We start from the raw sequence: 15,757 nt of genomic DNA, 5'->3' as shown, positions 1-15,757 counted from the left end.
TTGTTCCCAGTACGGAAAGCACTTGCATTTCCTACAACATTGTTTATCTATCTCCGCAGCAACATGCTCTATGTTGTTTTCGGTTTTTCTGAGGCAACACGCTCTACGTTGTTATCGGTTTTTCTTGACAAAACAGCAGCAAGCTGCCCTTGCTCGAAAAAAGGAGCTAACAGAACCCTTTTATAATTAGTTCTTTAAACGCTCATAAACGATTCATCTTTACAGTAGATAAACAGCAAAAAATGTGTTCAAGAAACATTAGGAAGTGGAATGTGTCCGGAGTTTTGCAAGTTCTGCTTGACGGCGACCTAAATGAAATGCAGTAACTATCCATAGCAAACAGACCTGGAGAAGAACAAAGAGGACCAGCGTTAGTTCATCGTTATTGTTCGATAGAAATAATCCGGAAGAACAAAATGCAAATGCTTTACAAATTTAAACGTACAGGCAGGCCGTAGAGAGAGACAGTTGGTGCCCTTCCGTTCAGAGTGCTGAAAAGTAGCTTGTACATTCCTGCGGCGGTAGCATCTCCTAGTCTTTGAACAAATACATCAATGCAAACCTGCAATATACTCGGTTTAATAATGTTTCAAATTGTTGGGTGATTTGCTTAAAATTTCACGGTACAGGATCAATGCAATGTAGGGCATTAAACAAGAAATCCTGTGAAAAAGAATTCAGAAACTCGTACCTTGGCTTTGTATTTTTCATCCTGCGAGACAACGGTAAACAGGAGTTCTCTGCCGGGCCTGGTCATAACATACGTAACAAACTGCAGAGAAAGACAAAAAAAAAGCTTAAGATCCAACTTCACAACGTTCTCTCATATTGAGACTTTGACCGTCATTTCTATCTGAATGAAAGAAAAATCACCATGCATATTACGTATGTTTTAACATGTTTTTAGCAATTTACAAGCATACGTCTTGCCGTCTTGATTAAGTTATCTTAAAGGGAAAGCGCAATTTAGAGAATACAAACCTTCCGCGAGGTCTCAGAAACTGCAACAGCTACCCAAGTCGGCCAGACAGCAATAGCAACCAAATTTAAGAAGGCAACAAATGGAGCCGCGCAAATAGCTGTAGTAACCCCTACTATAGTTAGAAAACGCCCCTGTGAAAGTGCCATAAAACACGGGATGTGATTATACATAAATACCTATAATGATGTATGATACAAAGCATACACATCAGTGGAAACATTTGTTCGAATTTTATGACAGCAAATAAACAGTTTCACAATGTCATAGATGAGTTGCATTGCACTTTCAAAGAAAATTCATCCTGGAACCACTACCAAAATCCAAAAAGTCAGCTTTATAGAAACACTCCCTAATTTGCTTCAAGAATCTTTAATTTTTCTTGCGATGCCTAGAAGAAACATATTAATCACAAACATAACAAGATAGGACACCAGATTGCCTTCAGCAGGAAAGCAGAAAAGCAATAATGTTAAACACAGCTGCAAACATGAAACTAGGGCAATCTGCTTTTAGCAAGAAATGAGCTAAGAAAATATTCTACCAAGGATATCTCACGTTAGTTACTATAGAAACTAGACAAAGTATCAGCTATATAACAAAATCTCCGAAAAACAGCATACCGTTATGGTAAGTTGTCCGGCAAGGATAAAAACAGCAATAAAGCTGTTTATCTGAGCCAGCAATTTTCTTCTTCCAAGAGAGGTAGTAACAGTCATGGCAATTACACTCACTTTCTGAAGTTACAAAAAATTAGAGATAAAAATCAGCGTAAAGATAAAAATAACGACAGAAGGAAGACAGAAAACAGGAGAAAAGGAAGATGAAAATATATGGGTAGAGCAACATATCCGCAGACAAGACTCCCTTTTGAGTCAAGTCAGATAATATAGAGAGGCTAATTTAGAATTAAGTTAGACCTCGTGATAGTGGATGGTCTTACCTGAAAATAAAAGAATGACGAGATAACTGCACTCAACCACAGGAACAGGGACACATACAACAAGTAAGACGATGACAATATAAGCCAAAATCCATCTAAAATGGCCCACATCTGAGGCTTCACCACCGGAGTAGGTGAGTTGGGAGAATTTCCTTTGTTGCGAATGGTTTGCCCATTAGGCTCAGTTTTCCGATCAGGGTCAGACTCTCTAACGCCAAAAAAGAAACCATGTCAAGAAAGACAGTTTTATAACCGCATATATTATACACGTTAAGCCAAACAATGCAAGCTTATAATTTTCGGGATTGTTCAACTGCAGACTGGAAATAATTTGAAACCCAATAAATTTCATTCTTGACTGGCTTAATTGTTAAATCTAAGATGTCTGCTGCAACAGCTATGTGATTCACTCCACAGCCGTAATACAAAAAATAACAATCCAAGACAAGAACATGTATGACATTCTTTTGAGATGCCCATAGCTCATAATGCACTTAATATGGAAGAGCTACACAGATTATTACAAAATTGTAACAGAGAATTCAATCTTGACTCTTGTCTGTGCTTTATAAAATGTTGCATGCAACAATTTCAGAGAATCCGGTGACAAAACAATATGATAATATAGTTGACCTGATCGGAGTTAATTTCTCATGGACATGGGATAAATCCAGGGTTATCCCTTTGGACGACTGTGCAGCAAATTCCATTAACAAAGCAGAAAACAGTAGCAGAACTGCAACAAATCAATTCATGGTTTAAGACATATCAAACACACACAAAGATACACTTAAACTATCGCAACTGTCAGATTCCAAAAGATGGAATAAGGAAACATACATGGCCCCAACCTAGCCATTCCCGTGGCAAACAATGACCCAAAAAGCTGGCCTAGCGTGGCACCGGCACCAATAAAACCAAATAATCTTGAACCTGACTGAATACCCAACAAGTTACACGTGTAACAAAATTTTGTATTGCAATCAAATTTGTGTGGCAGGGATAGGATACATACCTCACTGTCCATAACATCGATTATTCTAGCCCAAGTCGAAGAAATTGTAATTAGATTAAGTAAGGCAATCTTCAAAAAACAGCACAAACTTTTATCACCATATAAAGTTTGATAAATAAACAACTTTACATATTCAGAAATAGGTTCTAATAGATATTGGAAAAAAGAAGAAGAAGCAATTTAGATATATTCATCATACCCAGAGGAACAATGCAATTCTGACCGAGACATAGAACCAGCCAAGATTCTCCCACGCTATGGAATACGCAGTGCCAGCTTGACTCACATCAACCTTTTCGTCGTTTACCGACGCAGAGTCTACAGTGACCAAGCCCTAGCCATACACAAGGCAGCTATTCAGTACAATATGAACATATTTCTAGAGTGTTATAGCAACCAAATCAGAAACAACTTGAAGCCCGATGAGACTTCATCTCACCTTCACCTCAGCTTGTGATCCGGCTGACGAAGCACGCCATAGAAAGAAGAATGCAACAAGTGATACACTAAAAAACCTGAGCATCAAAACCAAAGCCTGGAATTTCAAGAAGCAACCATTACAGAGCGATATGCAAACAAACACATATAAAAAACAAGGAAAGAACCAGTTATACCCTTTTACTCTTCAACCCAAATTATCAAGTTACACAAACACCTCATATCAAAAGAATCAATTTTTACCACAAAAACAATAATTTCGAACTCCTCATATCGAAAAAAACAGAAACCACGCATATCGAAATCTGGCAAGAACCAGCTATACCCTTTTGCTTTTCAACCAAATTATCAAGTTACAGAGACACCCCACATGAAAATAATCGATCTTTACCGCAAGAAAACAACAATTTCAAAGCTCCCCACGTCGAAAAAATGGCGGAAATACACACATACCTTGCCTTTCGAAACGTTGGGCAGAGAGAAGATGAGAGTTGCAACTGGGGCGGCAATGGAGGTGAGGGCCAATGACCCCACAAACAGGCTCGGCAGGCTCGACAGACCTAAGGAAATTGCACCCTCGTCCCGCAGCGGAAGCACCACGAAGTAAGCGCACAGAATCTGCATTGAAAAATCAAATTTTAGCTCAAATCCCAAACCCCAGTTCTTGAAATTTGAGAAAGCGTTGAAATTTAGAAAAAACGATTGGAGAATTGAGGAGAGCTTACGAAGAAGAAGCTGGATGAAGAGTGGAGGAGAGCTGAGGTCTCGTGAGGGTGCACCGAAACGAAGGTGGAGAGGATCGTATCAAATCGGGACCTGCTCATGGCTTCTGTGTCAAATGGAATCATGGAAGACTTGATTTTGGTGGATGAATGTTACGATGAAAAAAGAAGAAAAGCTTCAGTTCGACGTTCGTGGTTGAAAAAGCTAAGCTTGAAAGTCAAAGTACATGACTGGGCCTGGGGTCTGGGCTGGCCCAATAGATAAGTGACGAATCGGGTAGTCTCTGGAAACACTACCTCGTACTCTCTCTCTCTCTCTCTCTCTCTCTCTCGCTCTCAAGTCAATGTGCGATGCCCAGTTACCTCTGCAGAGCATCTAGATTTCTCAGCTCAGCTCCCACGATCAGACTCGCATCATCGAACCCTGCAAGATTTCGCTGCTCTGTTAAGCTTTCGACCATGTCTAATGGAGGAGCTGTTCGCTTCCCCTTATCCGCTTCAAGCACTCTCGTAATCCAAAAGGGAGATATCACCAAGTGGTCCGTCGACGGCTCCACGGACGCCATCGTCAGTCCTCCTCTCTTTCTCTTTACTCTGTGATTCCTGTGTCGTTCTCTCTCTCTCTTTTTTTTTTTCTGTTTGTTTCTCGAGAAAATAATAGGAAAAGAAAAGATGATAACTTTGCACCCTTTCGGGGTCTTAACTTTGAATTGGTTGATGGGTTTGAATTTCTGTTACTGGGAAATCAAAATATCAAATCAAATTCTGTGTAAATTTAGTTTTAGTTTTACAATTTCTGATTGCTATTTTCTGGGGTTTGTGCTTCTGTCTGCTTATAGCATATAACTTTGTGCACGTATTGATAGAATGTGAGCATCCAACCCGAAACCGAAACCGGTTGATTACGGTTCATATTGTTTCTTGCTCCATGTTAGTACACTGTATTTTTGTTCCATGAATGTCCCAAATTGCTCCCATTGTGTTCTTGTGCCATGTTTCCATGAATGTGAGGATCCAACCCGAAACCGAAACCTGTTGATTACGGTTCATATTGTTTCTTGCTCCATGTTAGTACACTGTATCTTCGTTCCATGAATGTCCCAAATTGCTCCCATTGTGTTCTTGTGCCATGTTTTCGATAATATATAATCCGGTTCAATGCAATTTAGTTCTTTGGTCAGCATCCAGTTCTATGAATGTGAGCATATCGATGGGCATTTTTTTGTAGGTTAATCCAGCAAATGAGCGGATGCTAGGAGGTGGTGGTGCAGATGGAGGTAATTTTGTTTTACGATTTTGAATTGACATTTCAAAGCGAACCTGCCATAGCTTTACTGATTTTGAATGATCTTCCAGCTATACATAGGGCTGCTGGCCCAGATCTTCTGCAAGCATGCTATAGTGTCCCAGAAGTCAGGCCCGGTGTTCGCTGTCCCACCGGAGAAGCAAGGATCACCCCGTAAGTTCTCATGATTTAGCCACCATTTATGCATATGGCATCGCTTGGTTTTGATTCGTAGTTTCGTGGAGAACATAATCAATGATCACTTGCGTTGCATACTATGCAGGGGTTTTAAGTTGCCTGCATCTCATGTAATTCATACTGTTGGACCCGTGTACCGTTCTGGCAGCAACCCGGAAACCTTTCTGAGTGCTGCGTACAGGTTGTAATCTGTTTCTTGCTGATATGTAGTTTAATGTGTTGGTACTTTATTCCTTATTAAAACTCCTGTGCAAATCGATTACAGGAATAGCTTGACCTTAGCCAAATCAAGCAACCTTCAGTATATCGCGTTTCCTGCTATTTCTTGTGGTGTGTATGGGTAAGTTGACAACGAAACTCCCATTGGTGTTCGAGTACGTAAGCTTTACATTGAAGGATAAGAATCATAGTAACATCTGATCACATTGACTTGTCACATTAAAGTTGTAAGCGACTAACAGATTAATCTCGTCTTGACTGTCATTTTGTTCCAGATATCCTTACGATGAAGCAGCTACAGTATCTTTATCCACAATTAAGGAGTTTGTGGATGGCCTAAAGGAGGTATGTATGCTTGTACCCTACATTTTCATGGATCAATTGAATATTCTTCTAAAACTCACTGGCATTTTCATTCGATGTTCGTTGCAGGTGCACTTTGTTCTCTTCGCAGACGATATTTACGATGTTTGGGTGAAAAAGGCCAATCAATTGCTTAAGGCTTAATATGCACCGTAAGCAAGCAATTAGCAGATATACGACTACCTTTCTTTCAGAGTAATTGGATGCAGAACCTCTTATGTAGAACCGAAGTTTATTGGCTTGTAATGTGCAGAACGAAATGGTGAAATAAAGCATATCGTAGATTGCCAATGTACTCGAGATATTATCGCAAAAAATACCATGGAATTATATGAAATGTATGCATTGCACAAGTGTTGTGTTCTATACATCTAAGCTTACGTTCATTTTGCACAAGAAACCAAATCCAGACTCAGACGCGAAACGGGGAAAATGGCTTTACGCTGAAAACTTCACTCGAAGGAGCTTGAAGTTTCACATCCCGACCAACACCAATTAGAAAGCAACATGCAGATGACAGAACAAGAACAAAAACAACGGGAAAAAATCCGCTAGGCCTTGTAACATATCGATCTTTATAACAAAATCCCAAACTCAACGGTATGCTACTGATGACAAGGAGTTTGAATCTAAATTTTCCGGATTAGGAATCTTTGTCCCTTGGTACATTTCTGGGGAGTCTGTTAAAAACACCCTCGTCCACGATTTTGTAATGCTTTGAAAACTGCCGGTGGATCTTTCCGTAAACCCATCCACGGTTTTTTCATGCTTGCTGTACAAGGCAGGAAGTGTTATTGATAAGATTGAACCTGCCACCATCAAAGAAGTTCAAGTATAAAATCTCACAAGAAATTTACATGTGCCAACCACCTCGTTTCTGCAAGAAAAATATTCGACCTAACGGGTCCAGAACTTGACAACTTATATACAAAAATTTAAAAGAGACAGTCACAAAGATCATTCATTTGACAGACACAGGAGGAGGATGCACATACTGATATAAGCAAGTGTAAAGAAGGAGAAAAAGCTTCCAATGACGGAGAAGAGCCACAGACAAACCACCTGTCAAATGCATAGTAGCTTCGTAAAAGTCATATAAATTCGAATCAGTAACAGATAAAAATGACAAGTCGAAAGAGAACACCTTGTGGTTTCAGCTAGAAAATAGATTCCAAAAACATTATCATTGTAAGATGCAACGCAACACTGACCTTGAAAAACAGTCTAAAATCTTTGCCAAGAGTGATATCATGAGCCATAAGCAGCACATTGTTGATTTTAACACGAAATGATGCTGCAGCATTGTTAACCATTTCCTCAGATAGTACTAACTCCGGTAATGTTTGCAATTGTCTACTCAAAGAATATGATAGTTATCCTCTTTGTAAACAGTTTCTGTGCAAGGTTGATAATAATACAAGTGGAGAGTAGAAAATTCGTACTTATTTCTATAAACAGCATAGTTGGCACGAAGGAATAAGAGTACAACCAAAATCAGCAAGACGTCCGCACAAATTGATAAGAATGATAATCCAGACCGCTCAAACACAAGCCAAGTAACTGTAAAAACAATGATAGTGCCGAAGGAAACACGCCCCCGCTTCCTCAACAAAACATCAGCAGCTAAAAGGAAAAAGAGATGTAGTAAGGAATAGAACTATGAAAAATGTTGCCAAAACAAGATAGGTAGATATGCAAATAACAAGTGAAAACCATTCTCGAGTCAGTCATTACTATATTCAGATACTTGAAATCCAATTCCTACATTCAAGTTGTTCACATATGCATGAATGAATAACGAGGGAACAACTAGCCTAGCTATTTCCAAAAGACTTCTGGAAGAGCGAATGTGACAGGAAAAGAATCAGGCGTTGTACACACGTACTGATAGGCAAATGTGAGATTTCCGAGCAACTGGATAATGGGGCATACTGGGTGATCACTACTAGAAGCCTACTATATATGTACCTGATTCAAGTTTGTCTACATGCATCAGATCATAATAAAAATATGCAGCGTTTACACTTGCACTATGGAAAGATGTCATTTGCTTCTCTATCACGGATTAACAACAGTAGACTCTTGGAAAGTAAATGTGGTGGTAGAGTCAATACGATGCAAATTAACTCAAACAAACCGCTAAAGTTAGCTTGCTCTTCAGTTTCCCTAAGTCGAACAAAAAGACGGTCACTTGATTCACAAAACAAGCCCAACAAGCCCTGCGACACATCTATCCCCTACACTAAAATACGCAAGTAATTGCAAATTTGCACTCCAAGAATGCCATTGATTGCTACAAGATACATTGTTTTTTCCCGCAGTTTTTCTTTCTTTTCTTCAACTACTAACAGAAAATTGAAAACGATTGCCCAAAAAACCTTCATTCTCCCACTCTTTAACTTTCAGGCTTCTCCGGCAGTTGTAACTAACAGACACATTTCTTTTCAACTAAAGAGCAAACTGATCAACTGCCCTCTTTACCACAACCTCTACATTGCGCCTTTACTCATCCGTTGGCTTTCGCCATCCAACGTCACTCTAATTTCTAATCAATTGGCAACATAGACACTCCGAGATTAACCAGAGCTACATTCAAGTTAACCAATCAATTCTACACAGTAAATGCAACCCAACATTGCTCCATATCAGATAATCAAGAACCCAAAAGCACAAAATTTTCGTTTTTGCAGATAATCAAGAACCAAAAGCACAACATTTTCGTTTTCGTAGATAATCAAATTACAAAACCCAAAAGTTTAAAAGATGGAAAGGAAATTATAGAGAAACCCCACAAATCCAAACGCCAGAAATGTCCTATAAGTTTCGATCTTTTTAACTTAAAGATAAAATAAAACAAAAAGTTTCAATTTTTCTCACCTTGACCGCCGCCCAAGCAGTTGTGCACTGACTCTTGACGTCCAAACAACCGATACGCAGCGCCGACGCATGCGGTGGTGTAAGAAGTGGAAGCCACATCCTTCTGTCCATCCCCATCTCCCACTGTGCTGCATAAATCTTGTGAATTCTCCATCAAGAAATTCAAATATCTTTCCCTCCGAAGAGTAAGGAATTATAAAATTCGTCAGTATTTCTCGTAGAATTGAAACGAAAAGAACAGGTTCCTCGGTTATTTTTTGGTCACCTACTTTCTTCGGATCTACAAAATTCCATGTGCCATAAAGTATGGATGTTTGGCGGGACCATTGTGGACAATTAGACATCAAATATTTGTCCTTTGATACCAATGAACATGCAACAAGCGGGGCAAACGGTCTTTTATTACAGTGATTCGTTTCGTAGGATGGAACTCCGTCAGCGCCTAATTTAATATTTAATTTAATAAAATTTATCGTTTGATAATTTAAAAAAAAAAAAAAAAATCTTGGGATGACCTAGTGGTTAGAGATGAATTTCAGGCCCGTATTCCATACGGCACGTCTTGAATTTGATTCTTAACACTGGTTAATAGCATGATGATAGTTATGTGAGACTGAAATGTTTCTGTGAAAATAATATTAAACTGTATAGGACCCCCCATCAGAGAGTTTCCCTTCTTTGTGATATGGTCGCACATATGATTTGGTTAAGCTACTAAACCAAGATTTTTTCTCCTTCCTCAAAGAAATTACGCTTCTCATGAGCCATGAGCACCAAGAATGTGTAGGAGAAGAACAAATTATTCAAATTAATGACTTCTCCATGTATATTACCTTAAAATCAGTATACAATATCTCAAAATAAAGAAGGAAATAAGCTATAAGGTAATCGATTTGATTTTCATTTTTTATTTTTTATTTTTATACAAGAATTTTATCTAATTTTAATAAAAGTTTTATAATGCCCCATATAAAATGATTTTTCAACTGTTACATTTTAATTTTTATATTTTAAACAACTATCTAATGGTTAAAACCGAAAGATTCTCGTACTAAGGGCATCATAAAAATATCATTCTCAAAATAGAGACTAGATTGCAACAGAAGAGGATCCTCTGCGGATCAACCAAAATTGAGTTCACTAATCAATAAATCCGGACCGTTAAAATTTAATTCAACAGTTTCAATTATTATAACTTCTAGAATGATCCTCTATTTATAATTATTGAATCAATAGTCCGGATTGATTAGGTGTCTCAGTTTGGTTGGATGCGAAGGGGATCGGTTTTGATTGCAAGAGTGTCATATATCCAGTATTTTAACCGTCGGCGTCCTTCCCCCCAGAAAAGATAAAAGGAAAGAGACACGAAACCCACTGACCTCACCAGCAGCTCTCTGTCAGCTGTGAGACCTCCCTCCCTCTCTCTCTCTCTCTCTCTCTCTCTCTCCCCTCCCCCCCCCCCCCTCTTACAAGTATTTTTTTTATGTTGGACGCAAATTGTTAGGTGCATCTCTCTTGAATCAGCTGACCAATAGTCTCCAATTCTACAAGCAAATCACAGAGACAGACAACACAACCAATTGGGCATTGACCTCCAACTGATCTCAGCCATCCATCAGATCTGAGACTCTGATCCCTTCCAAACAACTCAACGTCTAGTTCTCCAGATTGCCCATTTATCGGTTTCTGTCACTCTCAGTGAGTTCACTTCATATTCTGCAATATTTTTCTTCTGATTTATGGACAAAGATGCTGAATTTTTAAGATTTTGGGGTTTTTCTGTGACTTAAAACCCATTATTATATGTTTCTTTGATTGCCCATTTCTCAGATTCTGCCATTCTCAGTGAGTTCACTTCAATTTCTGCATTTCGTTTCTAGTTTTATGGTAAAAATAATGGATTTTTGAGATTTTGGGGTTGTTTGAGTCTGTGATCCCCCCAAAACCTATTAATCTCAATTGCTATGATATTCCATTTCTCAGTTTTTGCTACCTTTAGTGAGTACACTGCATATTCTGCATAACTTTGTTTCTCTTATTTCATAGAAAAAAGATTGAAAATTTGAGTTTTTGGGGTCGTTTGAGACTGTGATCCCCTCTAAACCCATTAATATCCGCTTCTCTGATTGCCCATTTCCCAGTTTCTGCTAATCTTAGTGAGCTCACTTGATATTCTGCATTTGTTTTCTTCTTGTTTTATGGATTTTTTATATTTTTTATTATAGTTTTTGGGTTGTTTGTGGACAGCTTGAGGTTGGGTCGGAGGCAAAAAAGATGGGGGAAGGCGCGAGGTTTCAGCTGGGGACAGTGGGAGCGTTGACCCTCTCTGTGGTCTCGTCGGTCTCCATTGTCATTTGCAACAAGGCCCTCATTAGTTCTTTGGGTTTCACTTTTGGTAAGCTTTTCACAGTCTCCATTGTTGCCTTATTTTTGTTGGTATTTCAAATTCTGGACCATATGTTTTATTGCATTCAATGCTGAATTTACTTGGGTTGCCTTAATTTTTAGAAATCTAAGTTTGGTAAGAATGATGCGCTTTGAAGGTTTCATGTGCAAACAAATGAAACTAATGAAGTTGTTGCTATTGAATAACGAGTTTAAGTAGAAACAAAAATTTGGAGCTTTCAAAACAATTGCAATTTTATATTCTGTTTTAAAGGGTAAGGCGGGGGAGTTATTGTGGGTGATTCCACTCATTACAGCTTTCGATTTGTAGTTCAACTTTAAACAGCATTGAAATTTAATTCAGCCAGGATGCAGTAAGGAGATATAATTTGGGTCCTTTAGCAATTCAAACAGGTCGCATTGGTAAATCCCACCACTAAATGTTCTTTTTGAAGGAAAATTACGGGAGTGCACTATTGTTATGTGGAAGATTTTGCCATCCTGTTAATTTTTACTTGGTTTACCGGAATTTACTGTGAATACTGATTAGATTGTTATACATATTTGTGCAGCCACAACTTTGACAAGCTGGCATCTTTTAGTCACCTTTTGTTCCCTTCACGTGGCTTTAAAGATGAAATTCTTTGAGCACAAACCGCTTGATCAAACAACTGTGACGGGGTTTGGCATTCTGAATGGAATCTCAATTGGACTGTTAAATCTGAGCCTGGGGTTCAATTCAGTTGGCTTTTATCAGGTATATTTGTTTCCTTCAATTTCATTTTGACTTTGTAGCTTCTAGCTAAAACTTTGGTGTTTCAGCATTTTCCAGATATTAGAATTCTGAAATCCTCTTTTGTTCTTGCATTCTAGATGACTAAGCTGGCAATCATCCCTTGTACTGTACTATTGGAGACCCTTTTTCTAGCGAAGAAATTCAGGTTTAGCCTTTTTTATTTTTTTACTCAGATGCTGGTTTACCGATTCGTTCAAGCATATCCAAAGTTTTAAACTCATAACGGAGCCATTTGTTGCCCAATGTTACCCATATATAATCTTGTTATATTTGCTTATGATGTGTTTATATTCTTGATCCAGTGGAAATATAATTGTTTCGCGAAATATAAAATTGTGATATTGTGGTTTTTCTTGTATTTTCCTTCCCTCTGAATTCATATAAAGGTATAATTACAGTACTTTGGCAATTTGTCTGTGCCTCTTTTTCATTTTATTTTAATAAGTAATGCTGTCATATCTTAAATAAATAAGTATGAGGAGGAAGAGGAGGGGCAAGGGGTTGACTTTTGTCTTGTTATGATGGTGCATTCCTTACCATTTCTCACTGTCGGATGCCAATTTATCATATGCCATCTCTGATTCTGACCACCTCAGTTCACTTCCTGCTGCGATAGCTGATATTCAGTACTTAATGAACCTACTGCTTCACGTCTTTCAATCCATTTACTCTTTTCACATAACGGTTCAACTTTCCAACATACTGCATTTAGTTTCCTCTTAATCTGAAACATTGATTGTTAATCCCATAATCTTATATTCTGATTTCCTTACCTATTACCATTCTAATATTATCTTAACTTCAATTCCTATTGCAGTAGGAGCATTCAGATTGCCCTCCTTGTTCTGCTCCTTGGTGTTGGGATTGCAACAGTCACTGATGTTCAACTTAATGCTCTTGGAAGTATCTTGTCTCTTCTTGCAGTTATTACAACATGCGTTGCCCAAATTGTATCCTCGATAGAGTTTTCTTTTTTGACTAATATCTCTGTCTAGTTTGTGTTATAGTATGAACCATTGACACATATACCACTGCATAATTAAAGAAAGAAAATACCTGGACGTAAGAATTCTTGAATGATATTGTCTAATGTCATGGATGCAAAGTCTCTAAATCACTTCTATTTTTTACTGCATTAAGAAAAAAAAATTCACCAGCACTGCCTGTATTAGTTTTCTCCGTCTTGAAAAACATACTTACATGTACAAGTCTGAAGCTGTTCAGGTCTCACAGTTCATAGTGCTGGATACTTTCCATTAGAAAGAGCTGACATGCACGCCCTTATTAGGTCATTTCGATAGGTCTCAGCTGTCCAATTTTGTTTCCTTGACTAGTTTCTTTCAGATGACCAATACCATCCAAAAGAAGTTTAAGGTTTCTTCAACACAACTTCTGTATCAATCATGTCCATATCAATCTGGAACTTTATTAATCACTGGCCCGTTTCTGGATTGGTTCTTGACGAATCAAAATGTATTTGCTTTCAAGTATACAACTCAAGTGCTGGTGAGAATTGAAATCATTATTTTTTTCCCCTTTTCTCTAGAAAGCATTACTGATTGCGTTTTCCCTCTGATTTTGCAGGTTTTCATAATTATATCCTGCCTAATCTCCGTCTCTGTAAACTTTAGCACATTTCTTGTGATCGGAAAGACATCTCCTGTCACCTATCAAGTTCTAGGACATCTAAAGACATGCCTTGTGCTGGCATTTGGTTATATTTTGCTTCATGATCCATTTGACTGGAGGAACATCCTCGGAATATTAGTCGCACTTGCTGGGATGGTTTTATATTCTTACTTTTGCACTCGTGAGGGTCAGAAAAAGGCTGCTGAAGAAGCAACGCAGCCACCACAGGTTCTAGCCCACTTTGCTTAATCTCTGTAATTGCATGACGTACTTTCTAGATATCTGAATCATTTTCGTAAACATTGAATAACGAAGTGATGTATGAAGTCGTCTCTTTTCCTTTGAAATGGTTTCAGGCAGGAGAGGGTGAGTCTGATCCTCTAATGGGGGTGGAAAACGGAAGCGGTGTAGGAACTGATTCTGCTCCCCAAATTGCCCCTGTATGGAAGTTGAACAAAGATTTGCATGCGTGATGGCGAAAACTTTCAAGTCTTGTTAATTTACCCACCTAAGAGTACTAATAGCAGCATGTAGAGCTGTTAGAGAGCAATGACAATATTATTTGTGCAAAAATTCTTCACCCTTGCGTCTCCATGTCCGAGCAGGTGTCCGTCCCGCCCTTTCTTCGTTCGTGTTGATTGCGAATTACATTAAGTTGATAGATGGACAATTAGTTCAAGAGAATATGGTTCAATTTTGTACGCATTTGTAATGCAATTTTATTGTCTGTTATATACAAATTGATTAACTCCTTTACCGTTACTCCATCGAATCCCGGAGTTTTTGATGAAGTATCCGGGTAAATATTTTTGGGTTTGCATGTCATTATACAAGTTGACGGAAGTTGACGTAAAAAATTTTGGGGTTGCATGCCATTTTGAGGTTTTATTGAAACTGTATACCACATGTCATTATACAAGTTGATGGAAGTTTTATTTTTCGAAGTGTTGCTCCTTAAAACGGATGAAAAACAACGGCAAACTTGACCCCAAACTTGACCCCAAAGGAAAAAAGCTCCTAAATTCCCTAGCAAACTAAACTCTAACAAAGAATACAATAAGATCCATGTTACTTGGATGGGTATGGCCCCTTTGTTTTCAAATAAAAGTCATCGTAAGTTGGGATATCATGATCATAATCGTAATCGTAATCATAAACGTAATTAATATACCTTCTATACTGACGACGTTCCTGACAAGGTTCTAACTCGGAACAAATGACGTCGTCTTGAGCTGCTTCAGCAAATTCATAGTCGGCAATGGAATCTTCGGGCAGCCACAATGTTCTGATTCCTTCAGCACATCTCATTCTCAAATCTCCATCGACCCTAAGGTTAAAACAATAGCGCAGGTCGAGCGACACGAGACGAGGACAACAGTCAAGAATTTCTCGCAAGCCTTCATCTGTCAGCTCATTTGCGAAAACTTGGAGGTGCTGCAAACCGTGCATAGTTCCTGCTATTGCAAGTGCGTTGTCCAGTGTACCAGATTTTGTTAAGTTTAAGAGATTTCAAAAGTGGACAAGAGCGTCCGACCACTAGCAAGGATTCACGTGAGATTCCTACGGGAAACAATGAAATTTCAAGGTACTCCAACCATGGAAACTTCGAGGCCACTTTTCCCAGTTCCACACAATATTTGCACGAGTCGGAGGCTTCTAAGTCTACTCGAACTGCATAAAGTGTTGAAAATTTTAGCCACCGAAGTACAACAAAATCAAATTCTAAAGTGACAATAATATATAAACATGCAAAACTGACATACCTATCAGTGATATACTCAAGGACGGTAGTGGCGTCGTGGAAGTGGTCGAACTTGAACTTGACCTTCACCAAATTACCCACAGCTGCTATCAACCGCGTGTCGACACATATTCTTCAAATTGTACTTTTTTCCTGAGGAATATAAG

At 38.5% G+C, this 15,757-nt stretch overlaps 4 protein-coding genes and 1 pseudogene across 4 annotated transcripts; 2 read left to right on the top strand and 3 right to left on the bottom strand.

The window, feature by feature from the left end:
• Positions 1–162: 162 nt before the first annotated feature.
• On the bottom strand, positions 163–4,297 carry LOC137721469 (uncharacterized). The gene is made up of 13 exons (XM_068460564.1): positions 4,101–4,297; positions 3,829–3,993; positions 3,377–3,472; positions 3,137–3,271; positions 2,938–3,006; positions 2,763–2,859; positions 2,556–2,658; positions 1,923–2,130; positions 1,603–1,716; positions 982–1,113; positions 692–772; positions 446–562; positions 163–345 (listed from the first exon to the last, which is right to left on the bottom strand). The coding sequence occupies exons 1-13, from the start codon at positions 4,221–4,223 to the stop codon at positions 259–261; spliced, it is 1,527 nt and encodes a 508-aa protein (XP_068316665.1). The 5' UTR covers positions 4,224–4,297; the 3' UTR covers positions 163–258.
• Positions 4,298–4,400: 103 nt separating this feature from the next.
• On the top strand, positions 4,401–6,548 carry LOC137721471 (uncharacterized). Its single transcript, XM_068460566.1, has 7 exons — positions 4,401–4,664; positions 5,326–5,374; positions 5,454–5,556; positions 5,666–5,761; positions 5,846–5,920; positions 6,075–6,144; positions 6,232–6,548. The coding sequence occupies exons 1-7, from the start codon at positions 4,449–4,451 to the stop codon at positions 6,304–6,306; spliced, it is 684 nt and encodes a 227-aa protein (XP_068316667.1). The 5' UTR covers positions 4,401–4,448; the 3' UTR covers positions 6,307–6,548.
• LOC137721472 (reticulon-like protein B16) lies at positions 6,470–9,343 on the bottom strand (annotated as a pseudogene).
• Positions 9,344–10,373: 1,030 nt separating this feature from the next.
• On the top strand, positions 10,374–14,611 carry LOC137720224 (UDP-xylose transporter 3-like). Its single transcript, XM_068459265.1, has 9 exons — positions 10,374–10,442; positions 10,544–10,737; positions 11,287–11,434; positions 11,997–12,181; positions 12,298–12,365; positions 13,038–13,170; positions 13,565–13,726; positions 13,805–14,077; positions 14,206–14,611. The coding sequence occupies exons 3-9, from the start codon at positions 11,314–11,316 to the stop codon at positions 14,320–14,322; spliced, it is 1,059 nt and encodes a 352-aa protein (XP_068315366.1). The 5' UTR covers positions 10,374–10,442; positions 10,544–10,737; positions 11,287–11,313; the 3' UTR covers positions 14,323–14,611.
• Positions 14,612–14,917: 306 nt separating this feature from the next.
• Positions 14,918–15,298, bottom strand: LOC137721199 (F-box protein SKIP19-like). The gene has a single exon (XM_068460301.1). It carries the CDS (start codon positions 15,296–15,298, stop codon positions 14,918–14,920), a length of 381 nt encoding a protein of 126 aa, XP_068316402.1.
• Positions 15,299–15,757: the final 459 nt, after the last annotated feature.

The sequence above is a fragment of the Pyrus communis genome, chromosome 16, assembly GCF_963583255.1.
Source record: "Pyrus communis chromosome 16, drPyrComm1.1, whole genome shotgun sequence".
Classification (NCBI taxonomy): Eukaryota; Viridiplantae; Streptophyta; class Magnoliopsida; order Rosales; family Rosaceae; genus Pyrus; species Pyrus communis.
The sequence above is the reverse complement of the archived record's forward strand: the minus strand, read 5'-3'. Positions and strand labels throughout refer to the sequence as shown.

Coding starts and splice junctions, on each gene's coding strand:
- LOC137721469 (XM_068460564.1), bottom strand. CDS start 4,223: ATGATTCCATTTGACACAGAAGCCATGAGCAGGTCCCGATTTGATACG. Junction 2,659..2,762: donor AATGGCTAGGTTGGGGCCAT/GTATGTTTCCTT, acceptor GATTTGTTGCAG/TTCTGCTACTGTTTTCTGCT. Junction 1,717..1,922: donor CGTCATTCTTTTATTTTCAG/GTAAGACCATCC, acceptor TTGTAACTTCAG/AAAGTGAGTGTAATTGCCAT.
- LOC137721471 (XM_068460566.1), top strand. CDS start 4,449: ATGCCCAGTTACCTCTGCAGAGCATCTAGATTTCTCAGCTCAGCTCCC. Junction 5,375..5,453: donor AGGTGGTGGTGCAGATGGAG/GTAATTTTGTTT, acceptor ATGATCTTCCAG/CTATACATAGGGCTGCTGGC. Junction 5,557..5,665: donor GGAGAAGCAAGGATCACCCC/GTAAGTTCTCAT, acceptor CATACTATGCAG/GGGTTTTAAGTTGCCTGCAT.
- LOC137720224 (XM_068459265.1), top strand. CDS start 11,314: ATGGGGGAAGGCGCGAGGTTTCAGCTGGGGACAGTGGGAGCGTTGACC. Junction 11,435..11,996: donor TTCTTTGGGTTTCACTTTTG/GTAAGCTTTTCA, acceptor ATATTTGTGCAG/CCACAACTTTGACAAGCTGG. Junction 12,366..13,037: donor TTTCTAGCGAAGAAATTCAG/GTTTAGCCTTTT, acceptor TTCCTATTGCAG/TAGGAGCATTCAGATTGCCC.
- LOC137721199 (XM_068460301.1), bottom strand. CDS start 15,298: ATGCACGGTTTGCAGCACCTCCAAGTTTTCGCAAATGAGCTGACAGAT.